The 17,530-nt window shown below is 31.3% G+C and overlaps 1 protein-coding gene across 1 annotated transcript in view; it reads left to right on the forward strand.

Annotated features, from left to right (window-relative positions):
• The first annotated feature begins 567 nt into the window (after positions 1 to 567).
• LOC131849159 (inhibitory POU protein) overlaps positions 568 to 17,530 on the forward strand; it is a 68,792-nt gene continuing 51,829 nt past the window's right edge. The window contains exon 1 of the mRNA XM_059199156.1: positions 568 to 787. Coding sequence (XP_059055139.1) covers positions 665 to 787 — 123 coding nt within the window. The 5' untranslated portion in view covers positions 568 to 664. The remainder of the gene's footprint in view (positions 788 to 17,530) is intronic.

A 17,530-nucleotide genomic window follows, 5' to 3' on the forward strand; every position in this document is an offset into this window, starting at 1 on the left:
GAGATAGAACTTATTATCGATTATCCAGATAAAATGATTCGATCAGTGGAAGTTTTTTCAGCAAACATAGACAACATCAAATACAATCCTGACTAATGAGAGTTCTTCGGAGGGATCTGAAAAACCCAAAGCTCCTTTATCTGGCGAATAATGAAAATTGATATACAAGGGAATTTGGACCCGGACAAAGTCTGTAGATAGGTAATTATCAAGGCACGTGTAACAAAAGCCTTAATTTACCATTCGGAAACTTGTGAATTTGTTCGGTGGTATCGATTGAGGGCATAATTAGGCGAGTGCCAATCGCGTCACCGTCAACCTTTTTGGAGTTAGAAGCGTGAAAAGGTAACAGGCACGAGAAGTGAATGGACCAATTAAATAATTCAGTAATTCGTGAAGCCCGCCGCCGGCGCGCGACGTAAACATGCGTGAGACGGCAGGGTAGGCCTGGGGGCGGGGGTAAGTGGAGGGGCGAGGGCGTGGCCGGTGACGTCACGCCGCGAGCCGCTCAGTCGGTCATCACCCGGCGAACGTGACGGTCGCGGCGGACCGCCGCTAATTCATCCCCGAAAGTACGATACAAGTCGCCAAGATTTTCGACCGGCAGTATCACTCACCCTCCAAGGTGTTGAAGTTGGAGGACGACCCTTGGGGGTCATGTGCCATGTACTCCCCGGACAAGATGAAATCCGGTGGAGGGCTCATGGCTCCGCCTGGCTGCTTTCCAGGCCGGTACAGTCCAACGTACCGCAGCACCGACCCGCGGCGGTGCGTGCCTAACCCATCCGTGAGTACCGTCTTACAATGCTTTCTTATGATGTTACATTACACCCCTTCAAAATACCTACACGATGTTATTCAACATTCCTCCAGTTGCGTCCAATACCTATCTTTATATAGGTATACTAACATACGTTTGATACACAACGGTTTTAAAAAAATTCGGTCAGTATTATTCGTAAAAAATACATTGAATTAAACAAAATAAAAATGTGACTACGTAATTAGGAGGTTCGGAAGACAACAAGAATACATCGAGAGCGGCAGGCAGCGTTGGAGTGGAGTAAACAATAGGTTAGTTAACTAATTGTTTTGTTTTCAGAAACTGTGCTGCATTGCGATTGTTTGTTTACGTATGTTGCTGGCGATTGCTGTGGCGACTTCTTATCGTGGAGCTCCATGAAGATGTTTTGTTTTTTTTTTCCGCGAATTCAACGTTGTTGACGTGCATAATTTTCAGATTTATTAACGCGCGTTTATTAACTGATGGTATTTATTTATCTATTATTATTATTTATATATTTAATATAGGTTTATTCTGAAGTTATAGACTGTCAAAGTTTAAACTTTGGAGGGAAGTTAAACTATAATATCTACATGACGCGGATTAAATATTCGGATTTTTTTTAGATAAATATGATAATTAGATCTGATAATTGAATAATAAATACTATTCTAATAATATTCGAAAAATTATATAATATCAATCTTATCAATAATTTAACTATTCTCTTCAAATACGTTGTGTTTAGACGCGATCTTAAAGTTGGGATGTTGTCGCAGAGAACACTTAAGACTGTAAATTTTTTTATCAAAATATGTTTAGCTGTTTCAGAATATAATACATTTATATTAGCGCGGTCTCACAATAGCTATGAATCGCGGCACAGACCGCATGAATTACCCATATACATATACTGCATAGAAAAATATTAGTAAGGTTGTAAAAAAATTACTGATAAAATCCTTGATCCTTTATTTATCGAGTTTATCAATTACAAACAAAAAAAAAAATTATTGTCTCTATAATATTATTTTAGATACATTTACCAAAATAATCTAGACAATATAATACAGGTAAAATAAAGTATACAAGCTTATACGTACATACAGTATCTAGGATATAGTTATATTAATCCAAAAGAAACTGAAAATATTACATTCGCATCTTAATTTAAAAAATAATAATTTACATCATTTTGTTAATGTAATATAAAAACTCGCAACAAACAATTTTATTCATATTAAAAATTATAGTAAATAAAACATTAAAACGAATAATACTGAGGGGATATACAAAATTTAATGAATAAATAACTTTCGTAAATAAATTCGTCGAAAACAGATCGCCCGATTGAATATAAAAATTTATTATTCCATAATAAATTTTCATAAATCTGTAGTACGATTAATTATATCAATAAATTAAATAAATGCTGATAAAATATTATCTCTGGTGAAAGTATGTACGCCTTTTCACTTACAAATAAATTGATGTGAATTTTATCGATAATATATATTATGCCGACGTGTTTATTACGGTTATATGTTAATTACAATATTTTATTCTATAAATACCGTATTCATTACGAAAAATCATCACGAACATTTCGCATTAAATATTATAAACGGATAGTATTTCCGTTTGCAATTTCATATCGCATAATTTTGGATATTTAAATGAACACGTCGCATTAAAGAAATATTATTACTGAAAAAGGATTATTAAAATTATATAAAAACCATTTAATTGCCGCGGTGTAAGACTGAAACATCGGTTTTATGCTACGCGCCGTAGGCTATAGCGTAGGTATTCCGCGTAGTCAGCAGCGTAGCGGCCGTCGCTACGCGAACTCGTAGTAAAGACAAATAGTTTCATATTATATGAAATAGTTCTAATGAAACAGAGTTGAAAGTTATAATTGAGTTTTATGACATATACTAATATGAGAATATAATATCTAATAGTTCTAATGAAACGGAGTTAAAGCTTTAATAGAATTTTATAATATACATATGATTTAAATTAAATTTTTACTAACCCTTAAATAAATATATTTAAAAGTAAAACTATGCTACGATTTTAATTTTTTGTTCAAATAAACACATTGTTTTATATACTTATATGAAAAATAATAAAACACACTATTCTCTATATTTATAAACTATTGAAATTTATTTTAATATTCTAATTCAATTAATTTGTTATTGTTATTAAATTAGATTTAAATAACTACATATATTGGATATATAATTTCAATAATAGATAATGTCAATATATTTATTTTATTATATAGTTTGATATTATTAAATTTTAAAAATAAATAATTAAATCTGAAAATTATGCAAGGAACTTCACTTGTTTAATAGAGTGTATATTTAAAGGTTTTTCAGATGGCGAAAAAGAATCAAAGAAATCTACGGCGCCGTCGGCAGAAAATATTTTTAACTTTTACTTTGAAGTGACTTCGACTATCAATTAACAGTATTATTGAAACTTCCTAATATATTGTAATTAATATAATTACAATGATTAAAAAATTATGTGATTATTACGACGAATATAGAGATTATGTTGTTTACATTATCACGGAAAACTCAATAGAATGGTTATTAAAATAATATAATGAAAATAGTAATTTTAAAAAATTTGACGAAAAATATATAACATTCCTTTAGATAAATGATAAATTAATACATTGAACATAATTCCATTTTGAAAATATATGAGATTAATATGGCAGTTATCGGTGTGGCCTAATAGTTGTAAGATATTAAAATTATTTAAACGAATACGAATTATTAATATAGTCATTTAGATACACATTTGGTAATAGTATAGCGGTATTTTTCTCCTAGATATAATATAAATACTATTTATAACTCCAACCCGTCCCAAACCCGAAAAGAATTTCGGGTACAGAAATATACGGATTTAATCATTTTTTAAATTAAAAACATAAACTAAAAGATTACAAAAATATATTTTTCCTCTATTTAATAAATGAACAGTAATAAAATTAGTATGGTATAATTATTCTTAGATATATCAGTGTAGGACAGCATTATTTTAAGAAAAAAGCTACACTACTGACGTTTTTAGGTCATAACCTAATATTTTAAACTTTGGTTACAGTTTTAAATTGTTGCCTTAAAATATAAAGGTTTATTCGATGCATGAATATCTTTATATTGATATTTTTCAACGATATATTATTTTATCAGAAATCTTTATTAATTTATATTTAACAGTTAGAAAAGTTAGAAGCGACAAAAAATATTTTATAACCTAACAAGGTAACGTAACGGTTACAACAATATTATAAACTTATGTAATAAGAAATTATTAAGATTTTCCATCCACAAGTAGCCGTAAGACAATCGTTTATTATTCCACTGCTGAACACGGATATCACGAAAGAAGAGATTATCCCCATTAAGTCTAGAACGCCAGCCAGGCGACTCCATACCTATAAGATGTTTTCATTTTTATTTCTCTTGAATTGATTTCTTATGGCCTTTTTCAAGTTTACTCTTAAGATAAGTGAATACTATAATCTGGTTACATGAAGAGTTTGGTGTCATAAACCATTTAACGGACTTGGTAATAATGTTGTGATATTCTTAAATATATTTTAGCCCAGGTATAAGTAAAGAAATATACATAGTAAATCACTTATTCAAGTAAACATACATTGAAACATTTTTGAATAGTTATCACTTATTTTTTATAATCAACCGGTCTTTCGGAATGTTGGCTCATCACAAAAAAAAATGAAAAAGAATCTTGCGTGTTGCTCTTTCAAATAATTTAGTAGTAGTTTTACTTTTTTGAGTTGATAAAAGATATTTGTTATTAGTTTTTTAAAACGTTCATCATCTTAAATTTAATTATTAGCAACATATAGGTAGGTACAAGCATAATTAATAGATCTGTAACTACTGCACACAGATAAAGAGACTAGATTTTTTATGGCTTGAATACTGGAAGATTTAAGTTGCGTCATAAGGTTAGATATGCGGTATTCTATTTTAGAAAAATAATGACTATCTAACATTTCATTATGTTATTTATACTTGTATATCATTAGTAATAGCAATGTTTGTATTTTCAGTCAGATAAGTATGTGTCCAAGCGACGCTATTATGTTTTACATTCTAAGTATAGAGCGGATAAAAATATCTGGCAACTTAAGTACCTATGTTACTGTCATATCTGTCTGTCGGAATGAAATTATTGAAAATCACATTTTACAAGTAACTATGTTGTAGTTACTGTGATTGATTTAATAAATAGTTAGTTAGAGCCGTCTTTAGTCTAAAAGTTTTGAAATAACTTTAATTTCACGATCAATTAAACAGTGAATTCATGAAAGAGAAAACAATTTTATTTTCGCATAGAAAATCTATTAAATATTAAATCGTTACCAGTGCCAATCATCGTATCGAAGTAATGAAATTGAAAATCAAAACTCACATTCTCCGCCGCACAATAAAAAAAACTTGCGATAAACCTTCAAACTGTATTTATTCAACCACGGAGTGCCGGTAATGCGAAATAATACAACAACATTGAGTAAATCACATTATTCTCCAACAAAAAACTGGAATTTAATGTGCAGTACGCGTATTACTGAAGTATTAACGCAATATTAATGAAATGTGTTACGTTAAATATAAATTGTATTAAATGCCAACGGAGTAAATATTAATTTTAAATGCGGTGTAGTAATCCGTTTTGGAGGTTTACATTTAACGAGGAATTTATAGTACCTAGTTCTAGTTTTATGTTACGGGAAAATCTAGCAACAATTCTATCGATTTATAATAAAAACTATATCTACGATATAAATAAATGTCGCTGAAATATTCTTCTGAAATGTTCTGTAATATAATATTTCTACGATTCCATAACACAAATAATCTCACTCATTCTATTATATGTTGCAAAGTAGCTACATTTTACACTTGAAGTTATTCAGAATTATTTAGAGACTCAGTACCAATTGCTTCATTAAATAAATTACTAATTTAAAGTTTCATACGTAAATTATCATAATAATTATTCATAGCTACCTAGTACCTATACATAGTGTATTGGAAATATTTGCATTTGAAATTAATACGAATGATAACAATAAATAGCTAGCAAGTAGGTATATAAAGAACTTTATAATATCAATTAAAAATAGAACCTTTAGATATTTCTTAAATTATACGATTTTAAATTATGACATTATTCTTATTCATAATCAGAGAATAATGTGTTTTTTATGTTTTTGTTATTTTTCTAGTTTTTATATTAGCTATAAATTAATAAATGACATTAAGAGAATAAATTCCATAGAAATCAAACCCTTTCCATTTCCAATGGTTATAAAAATCGGCGTAGAATTTGAGTAGGTATTCATAAGTAGAGAAAACAATAAATGTTTTTTTTATTATTAGCTGTGTCCGCGCATTCACTTGCATATAATTTATAGCCTATGTGTTATATCGGAATATATCAGCTGTTATTACTGTAAAGTCTCATCAAAATCCGTTCAGTATATTTTATGTGAAAGGTTAACAAATTAACATAATGAAAATTAATTTGTCAAATCCACACTGCCGAACTTTCGTCATCGTTTATAATATAAGTTGGACAGTCTCTTTGGCTTTCTCGAATATTTAAATGATTTTTCAATGTATATTTTTATTAGTTTATTGCGTATAATGCCTTGTCATTTATTCCACTGGGAGGTGTTATAATAAATAAATAATAAAATAATAGCATATAGTGCAATTTCTAATGCAATTCCTACTATAATATTTAGAAACGTTTAACTGGTAAATTGTACTAAACATACTTATATATGCACATATACGTGTGTATTAAAGAGAATTTAGTTCAATGTTCTGCTATTAGTAGGTTTGCTTGTCGCCAATAATTATAGCGTAGGATATAATTGCCGGTCATGATATCGTCGGCGAATAGTTGATTCATTAAAGACAGCCGAACAGCCAATTTGATACGTTCATCGCGTCTACGACATTTGTAGCTGTAATACGTTTCTGTGAATTTCGTGTTAGTTGCTGTAAAAATAGTGACATAGTTGTGTGTATTCATGATACTTTAGTCGTTTATAAATGAATAGATGTAGGGATAGGGGGTGATTTGGGTGATAGATTACCTTAGAATTGTTAAACGACCTTTTTTTTAACAAGCTTTTAAGTATGTTTGTATAATAACAAAGAGAAATTTGTATATGAAAATGACAAATGCACATGAGGAATTATTTGAAGTTCTTGCTGCCTCCAACCAAGAGTCACAAGATATAAGAAATTATTTAACTGAAATTGTAAGTACCTATCTAAATGCAAAATATTGTATCATCATTTCAACCCGTAGCTGTCCATTGTTGGCTATAGGCCTTCTACCATGTACGATCTTCCACACATTACGAATCTACCAAATCTTAATTACCGCTGTGAAAATCTACAGTAGGTATCGTTGATGTCGACGGTACGACTAAATTGATTAAATTCATGGAAAACAATACAAAAAATAAGAGAATGGAATATAAGTAGGTATAAGTAAGCCGTTGTAATAAAAATAATTTAATTATAAATATACAAAGAAATAACTATGTATAAATCCCTCATTTTATTTTCTTATTTTCTTCACATGGGACATCATGATATAGTTTAAAAAAACCTAACTGCTGTGACACGCAAGCTATAGTCAAATATTGCTATAGCGTCATCATGGTAATTGTCGATTAATAAATTTTTAAGGCCAACTTGCGTCCAACATTTGTACATGAGTAGCTATTTTATATGGGACTTAATCGTAAAGCCTAATGAGAATACGGCCCACCTTTTGGAAAATGGGTTCCGTCGTAATGTAACATCCATGGTACCCTTAATTCTTGCTAGTTGAACACCAAGAATGCTTACGAGTTAGGTTACACGGTGGACCCAGGACTTCTCAAAATTTACCTTGTTACGTAGATATCTATAGTTGTGATGATGACAATTTAAGTATACCTAACTTTAACAGGCAGTCTTCATGTTGAATATAATAGTAGACTTTCGTGAGCCACTAGGGAAGTTAACTAAATAAATTAGTTTCTAACCCTTACTGGCATTTACTATCGGTAACCGCCGATTGGCGTGACTGAGGTACCGTACCTGTGTGCTTGTAGACATACTATATCGAAGCGAAATTGATTCCTCATCATATATTACCCAGTATATTACCTAGTCTAATTTTATATTCTTACAGTACATTTATATAATATACTGGCTACTCGCCCCGGCTTCGCACGGATGTATATGTATTATATATATAAACCATTGTCTTGAATCACTCTATCTATTAAAAAAACGGCTTCAAAGTCGATTGCGTAGTTTTAAAGATTTAAGCATACATAAGGATGGACAGACAGCGACACCGACTTTATTTTATACTATGTAGGTAATGATACAAGTGGAGATAACAATATAGACACAATAACTGAAATAATCTCTATTCACATAAACTATCAGGTATATAGGTATACCTAAGCACTTTTGAATATTTGTTTGTGGTAGATAATAAGGTAAGTCATACCTACCTATTTTTTAATTCAGAGAGACAGGGTAAACCTTCCTTTTCTCGGATAAATTCATAATTCGGTTTGTTATCGGTGTTTAGAAGAACCAGTCTGTAATATAATTAGATAACTGATTGAGTTTATGTTAAATTTCGTCATCTATTTTAGTAATATTAGATACAATAAACATAGATCGATAATCTTCAAAAGTTATGTCTCCCAATAATAGGCTTATACAAGAAGTAACCGGACAACAGAAGTGTGAGAGATACCTAACTTACTTTGCGTCGCGTGTTAAAATGTTCTAAAATAAGTTGCTAAATCCTTGAATTTGTAACGATTCGCTTTTTAGGTAGGAGACTTGATCAAGCAGTCTATGTGTGACTGAGACACGACTCTATTAACTATGGAAAACAGATTTATCTATCTATCTACGCCAGCGTAAATTGATAGAATTGCTAGTTGATGGTTCCTGTCTCTATTTATATACTCCATCTAATTTACGCTTTAGGTGTTTCTCAAATTACTGACGCGTAAACGGTGTGCTCGCAGAAATGTTTACAAGAGTTAGTTCTACCTCAAGGAGCTACCTAGTTCTCTTTTGACTTAAGTTAGCTAATCTGTCTCACAAAACCAGCGAAGCTTCCTATCAAACGGAGAGAGACAAACATTTAGATAAACGTTAGCAGTCGGTAGCTAATTATAAATTATCAAAGATATCGGAAAACGCTTCAGTTGATACCATCGCTCAAACCTTGTTTATCCTTTATTAAACCAATACGGATTAGATAGGTAGGATTTACTTGGAATGTATGAGTACTGCAAATATTCGACTTTATGAACTACGTAATAGAGTCAGAATACCAAAATTCAGCTTTTTTATTAACAGCTCTAAATGAAATAAGCAATATCATTATCCGAAATTAAACGGAAATTAACACGTGTGTCGGCCGTCGGAGCTAAACAAATAAAGCCAAGCATATAGCATCAAGCTTTTTAACTATAACCATCTACCTATAGAGAGACAAATCTCCCATGTAGGCGCTCGGTTTTATTGCATTTCTACTCTCGTACAGCTTGCCCGCCTCCACCCACGCGAGATCTAAGAGGCGAGAGCGAGATAGGTAGCGGCTGTCGGTACCATCTTATTTTATTCATGTTGGCGCCAAACGCCGCGGCGTCGAAACAGACCTACCCGTGATGCTATAAGCGGAGGTGGGACGAAAGATGCCTCTCAAGTCCGTCTGCAAACAAAACGTAGACGAGGGTGAGCGGCCACCAACGATTGTTATTCGACTTATGTAGTGACGTCTGCGTTCATAAAAGGAATGATAATAATAATAAAAAAGGAGAATGCATCTATTGAAACGTAACATTTGGAGATATGTAAACAGGTCGGGGCGAGCATTCGAGCATAAAGTACAGTGAGTTACGTATTATTGCGTACCGGTACGATAAGCGGCGTGGTGCGTACGTCATGTGGCGCGTAGTACATACAACCTTACGTACGCAAAGGTTATGTTGTGGTGAAACGTAGTATCTAGTTAAATAGCAACGACGGCGACGTAGCTGAGTAAAGATATTTTATTAGCAAGTATTATGGAATGTTCGTTCATAATATTGCTAATAGAATGTAAATTTGTCTCTACAGGTGTAAACATAGTCTTGTAGATTTATAATTGAATCTTATTAATGATTTTGTATATCTGCATCTATCTACCTATACCTTCTATTTTATTAATTTGCCATCTCGTCTAGGTAGGAATACTTTTATACGACTGAAGTAGTCCACAGCTAAAAGCTTATCTGATAGAAAGTGGCATCACAAAGTAGGCACTTACAGTGACATTGTAGCGAATAGTACGTAATAATTCTTGAGGACTAAGATGTTATAGCTCTATATAACTATATAGTCAGCAATTTCACTGTCACATCTCGTGACTCATAAAACCGAAACCAAGTTGGTAAAGTATTTTTGCATTTGGCGTAGTAATAAAAGAGATTAAGATACTCAAAGCATTTGTTGTTTGGCAGGTACATATTTGTTTAGTCTATGGTAGTTATTTTTATTCCGATTTACCTAACAGATAATCAGAACACAAAGCAATATGTAGAAGTTAGAGAGAAGTCTCCAGCGAGAACATCGGGCAACATTTTCTTGTAAAAATTATATGTCGTATGCGCTGGCCCTAAAACAGTTATTCTTTTAATAATCACAAATTAGCTTAGATATTCTTTCATGTTATTAAGAACTGGTTTGAAACCCGAAATTTTGGAATGTATGGGATACAGTTAGAGATACTTCAATGTAATTAGGTATTAGGGCTAGTAAAACAAACTAAATATTGTCTAGGTACTGCATTAACCGTGTCACCCCACCTTATATTTTTACTATGGTATTTAGCTATTGCTATTGCTATTATACCTATATAAGATCTATACTTTTATGTACAATTTATCAGTTCCGAATCATCATCTCAATCGATAACATGGTAATAATATCCTACGTGTCTCAATCTGAAATCTCAATTACGCCAATTTTTAATATTGTTCGCAGCCGAATTCTGCCCCTGACTTTAGTGCCGTATGTAAGAAATTTAAGAAACCTTGATTTCGAATGAAATTGTGATATTCAACGTTATATTCTGTGATATTTTATAAAAACTTGTCTGCATGTATCTACATCAGTCGATCTATTCCAATCGCGAAGCAGGTTGATTTGTAAGCAGTTTCTTTGAAGGGTGCATTAAGGTAGTAATTACAAGGAGAAATTATAGGATGCCGTTTAGGTACTTATGTCTGTTTATATATGGCACAAATTGCTAGTCATATATAAAATAAGAAAATAAATGTAGTAAAGTCGTTTAATTCTTGAAAACACTATACTCTATATACACTTACACTGCTATACCTGAAACATTTGTAGCCTGTATTTGTAAAGCAATAATAAAAAATAGATATTGAATTCCGGAATGGCAACGCATGAGTTGTATAATGGGAGTTACATATAATGGTCTAATATAAATATTCATATATAATCTATACATATAAATAAAATTGGAGTGTCTGTTTGAAATAACCGTTTTTTACTAAGTGCATATGGATATAAATATGGTACATACACAAAAATAACATTTTTTACAATTTTTGTCTGTCTGTTTGTTTCGGCTAATCTCTGAAAAGGCTTGACCGATTTTGGCGGGACTTTTATTGGCAGGTAGCTAATGTAATAAGGAGTAACTTAGGCAACTTTTATTTTAGAAAAATAAAGGTAAATTCCACGCGGAAGAAGTCGCGAGTACATCTAGTGTCTAATATAAATATTCATGTATAGGTAACAGTTACCACTTACCTACCATCAGTAAGTCGGACTTCTTGTTTCCCAAAAAAATCGGATATCGCGATTGCCCATAGAATAGATTTGTAATACCTATAATTAAATACAATATACGTAATTAATAATTTATTATCTATTTATGTTGAGTTAAGTTAGTTAAAAGTATTAAAATTCAAATAAAAACTCTAATACAACATTATTAGGTACAATTTTATTTCACAAACCAAGAACATCCAACGTATTTTGAAATGAGGTATCGTAAAAGATGAGTGTTCCAATTTCAGTGCGTTCAACGATTACGATCTATGTGGAGCCTCGTAAAACTAAACTTTATACCAATGTCATAAGGCTTAGGTTTTTCAATCTTTGCATATACCGGAAATTGGGGTTGTAACAATACGATATTAAAGTCGTTATTTCAATGATACGAGCTATTCTTATCACTCGTGGCTATAATTGTTTTAATAGCTATGAACAGTTTCATTTCATTTTCATTGAAATTTCAACATTACAACCAGTTATTGCCTTTTATGTTTCTGTACTTAAAAAATTACATGGCCTAATACTCAGTAATCGAAAGTAAATGATTGTTAATTGTATAGAAAAATGTCTGCATTTTATTGTACATAGATACCTACGTACCTTATGCAGGTAGTTATGTGACATTCTAATACCCAATATAATGAATAGATATATTAAATGACGTGCTTTTCTCGCGTCTTCATCAGCATTGATTCCGTTTATTTGCAGAACAATAGCATTTTTAATTATTTACTATAATAAAAGCTTCATCACTCTAATTTCAAATTTGACACTTTTCATTACGAAATTTCATCACACATTTTTTTCCTCTTAATAGTAAAATTTATGTGAATTTTGAATATAATATTTACTTATTAAATCAACAGCCTAAAAAATAAGTTTCAAGCTCCTAGCTTTAAAAATGACGATATTTTCTTACAACCTTTCATCTCCCCTTTCACCCTAAACCCTTTTCGCATTAAAAAGCTCGCGGTAGAAAAAGTCATCAGTTTCATCTATTTTAGCCAGCAATCAGCTTGTAATGTAAGCTGTATTTCGATATTGGGTGCAGATTAGTCAGTAAAATTACATGTGATTTACATGACAACTTAATCCTCTGAAATAGCAACGCATGAGTGGTGTCATGTGTACATGTGACACTAGTAATAACAGAATATGATTAATGTACACATGTATATAGACGACGGCTAGATACCGCTTACTATCAGATGAGCCGCCAGATTGTTTGTCATATCGTTTAAGTACATAAAAAAAGTGTAAATTAATTCTGCACGGTGACTATCTCACCCATTTTCACCGCTAAGAAGCTTTTAAAGTGTTATTTCCGATGTATGGTGAGATTATGGTAGTACTTTTCATACTGTAAGTATATAGGCATTTTGGTACTTTGCATAGAGTGGGCAGTCTTTATGGCACTTTGCATAGAATGGAGTAGTTGCCCAATCGATAACAACTTTACATAAAAAAGTGGAACGTATGTATGCTTCATTAGGTGCTGATTTAAGACCAAATGTTTTTTTAGTTTTAAACGGCTTTATGACATCCGAAATTTTGATACGTGGCATTACATATTAAATATTCTAGAAATTTTTAGGATCTAAATTGAACAGGACATTTATTACTATACTTCAATTATTTCATTCATTAAGAACCGTTGTACTATATTACTTACCAGTTTACTGAACCTAGTGGAATTTTTAATGGTAGAGAATACACTCTAGAAGAGTGATCTCTGCATGAAGTAACCTCATTGTATTATGCAGTATTTAATTGATAAATTTAGGTAAGTAATTGAAACGTCATTTTAGTTATTTTTATACTTGTGTATGTTTAGAATCCATTGATCACCAGAACATATTAGTACTCAGTTCAAAACGATGAAAGCCTACTCGCGCAATTAGGTATGTGCCGACGTCAGGTTGATGTGGCTACCAAAACTATATGAATAAAACAAAATATACTTACTTATTAGATATTTTGTACAGAGTACGATGTACTAAACAAATAGAGTGTCTAAGTTATCAATTTTGTATTATCTGTAATAATTTAAATATATTCTGAAAATTTTTATTATGTTGTTTATAATTTAATCTTTTTAATTAATCAAATTTTATATAGATATTTCAGAGACAGATACTATAGGTATGTGTCCTATGTATGAATATGCATGAACTAGAATTGTCGTAGGTTTCATGTCTATAGTACATATATTATACAATAATACGAGTAGATTAATAGGCAATAGGTAATTACCAATAAACAGTAATACCCATGAATATTGTGTGAGCTGATTGTTTAAAGCATTTGTACTAGAATATAATATGTCATCGTAAACAGAATAATAAGCATACAGAATCATATACAAGTAACTAGGCAGAGTATTGAACGAAATACCTATAAATTTTCCACGTCAAACTAATGTAACCCTTAGGCACGGTGCCATTAAGTAACAATTTTGCATAAAGAAAATTTCTACGTAACAGCTGAACAAAAGAGGCTTTGTGCCTCGAACTATAGTATAACAATAAAGTCGAATTTTCTTTGTAACATTAGAAACTTATTCCAACATCGCCTTGTTCGCATGGCGAAAGCGGGCGTGTAGTTTTGAACTCTGAACATACAGGTAGAGCGGGGAATAGCATTCTTGTAAAAGGGGAAATAAAATATTTTTATGAAAGAAAGACAGGCGTTATAAATAATTCACGAGTGTTTAGTTCTGTTTACAAGAGGAAAATTCGGTTTAGACTGCTTTGAAATGTCATGACGTTTGTTACATATAACTAGAAAACTGTGAAAATTATATTTTTGTAGCCTCTTTTATAGACTGATACAGTTATATATAAATGATATCTTTGGCAAGCATATTTGTGGGAGACTGAGGATGGTTGATTAGTTTTAAACATACCTTTTCTAATTTATATTGAAAAATACATCAAATGAAAAAACTAATAACTGATAAAGACAGCCCATACTAAATCAAATCAAATCAAAAATAATTTATTCACGTACTACATTTTAGCCGCTTACCTACAGACGTCGAGTTTTTTTTGTATTAATGTTTTTTCCTACGCTGAACGTAGTATGGGCTGTCCTTATCTGTTATTAGTTTTTTCAAACTTCAATATTTAAATTCAGTAGAGAAGAACTGGTAAGAAACTCAACTGAAATTCTTTTTTATTAATCCTCATTTATTATACTACTTGCTGAACAGTATATTATACACTATGTAATACTTGTTTATAAATTTATTACGGTTAAAAAATTGTTTGAACTTTTAAATTATGTTACTTTAAATATTATATATAAAATTTATAATAAATATATGACATATATTTATAGATAGTAGAAATTTTGAAAGTCTGTCCATAATTGATAAGATATCGACCGAAATAACAAAAAAAAAATCAAAGAGCTCAAACTTAGAATCTGCTAATTTTTGAAGCCGGTGAAAATACAAGTAGGTAATTACTTAAGTTTCAACACTCCCCAACTTTAAAAGTCTGCACTCTTCTAAAATTGTACATTTGCTTAAACTTCTGTCTGTCGCGGTGTCAGCAGCGTTGTTGTTGAATTTAGTGTTGGCACTAAACAGAATTTCAACTGCTTTTACATCAATTGTAGTTTCAGCCACCGAGCTAGATAAGTTTACAAAATTACAAATTTTGACAATAACAATAGGTATTTACTATATTGCCATTGCATACTGTATTGCCATAAATATTAAAATGTTGAATCATGACAATAAATGTGACAGTTGTTATCATTACGTAGTATTTCTATGTCTAGTAATACGGTGAGTACTGACTATAATTGTTACTGTGCACAAAGTAACAACATTAGTTTAAAAAATGAAAATAGTTTGAGTAAAGTACTGAAAATGTTTGCGGATAAGATAGACTCCAAACTGCCCATCCCACCCTGCCTTATTACCCAATTAGTTTAATATGATCAACACCAAAACCTATCAATTGTTAATGTCAATTTATTTTTATATCTAACTTACTCACATATAATAGAAATATCATTATTAAACCAAGCGTACCAAAATCATCATCGGCATGATATCAAATAAATCTGGGAAACAGTAATAGACTCCTGTCACTTTTTTAATTTTTATACTACTATATATGGTGGCAAGTAAGCATTCCGCCTATTTGATGGTAAATGATAAATACTGTTACAAGGAAAAATCTTTAAATTTTCTTTTGCTTTATTATTGTGATGCGTGTTAGTTTAAACATTACTATGAAACTTTAAAATTGTATAAAGCTTATTCGATACGATCTCTCAATTTGTTACCGTACGAAATAAATTGAGAGATCATTCATTGATCACCAAATATCGGCAGCTACAACTCCATGACTAACCTTCTAAGATAATAGTCATAAAGGTATATTAAGCTACTTTGTATTATTTAATCGGACGGAGATCGTATAATTCAGTTAATAGCAATGGATAAAGCTTAAGTAGTTTAAACCCGTCAAGTTTTTAAATGATTTGTAAAATTAAACTCTTTGTCTGAAACGGTAACAAAGTAAGGAAAAGCGGACAATGTAAAGTGGGCCAGGGCTGCATCGGGCGCATAGTAAATTACCTCAGTATGGGCTAACCCGGTGAGTTAACTTCAAATTCGCTAACTGCAGTTTAAATATTAACGAGTCAGTATTGCGCGACAGTCCCCGCCTGCGGCACAGTTAGTGTCGGAAATCCAAGAGCCACTACGTCTTTACAATTTAACCTTTCCACGCAAATGTTGCATAGGCGGCTTTATGTTTATTTTCTATTTACTAATCGGTTTTTCTGGTATTTCGCCCATCTACCAAGGGTTTAATTCAACTTTAAACTTAAATATGGTATGTAATAAAATTTAAAAACTATTGTAGTTTTCTAAATTTTTAATATTTAATTAGTCTTTACAACAATGTTTTAGAGATAGATTTAGAAGGTTTAGATTTAACAAATAAATTATCTGGATAATTATTGGAGAGAAATTATAAGGGATGTAACGTAATGACTGACCTGATAACGGAATACAAATTGACATTAAAACCACCAACAGTCAAATGCTGACTGACTTTCGGAATTTCGAAATTGAACATTCCCGTTAGGAATTAGTCACGAAACGCTAAAGGTTAGATAATTATGTACAAATCAATAGGATGATCGGTCAAAGCAATTTAATTGCAATGGCTGGCGATTCGAGAATTTGTGGTACTTGTGGTGTTACTAGCAGCGATTTTATAAGCGGAATTTTATTGCTCTTATCATATAAGGGATCGCTGGACTTTGATTGTCTAAATTCAGAATTTTGTTTATATTTTGTATAAACCAAATATATATGGCTATATGTACCTATGTATGTATGTACATTGTACATGGGCAGGTCTCCAGCAAAGTGGACCGACGATCTGGCCAAGATAACTGGAATACATTGGATGCGAGGAGCGCAGGACTGATCATTGTGGAGATATTTTGAGACGTCTTCTGGGCTGAAAGGATGATGATGAGGAAGCGATTATAAAATCTATAACTTAAAATGATTAGTTGTTTATATTTTAAATATATTATTGGGTTTATTTATTTTAGGGAAATACCATTAGTTTATTGTGATTTCTATTTTTTTCATCTGTCGTATAATTAGCAATATTGTCTGTTTTGTGGTGTAAACAATAATTTAAATAATGATTATTGTTTATATTTCTGTCTGTTAAAATATATAAATTAATTTAGGGTTCAAAAACTTGAAAATGTTACATATATGTTCCATGGATCCACAAAGAAGAGTAGCTTAAAA

Source organism: Achroia grisella, unplaced genomic scaffold, assembly GCF_030625045.1.
Source record: "Achroia grisella isolate CSIRO2021 unplaced genomic scaffold, CSIRO_AGI_Agris_v1 utg640, whole genome shotgun sequence".
Classification (NCBI taxonomy): domain Eukaryota; kingdom Metazoa; phylum Arthropoda; class Insecta; order Lepidoptera; family Pyralidae; genus Achroia; species Achroia grisella.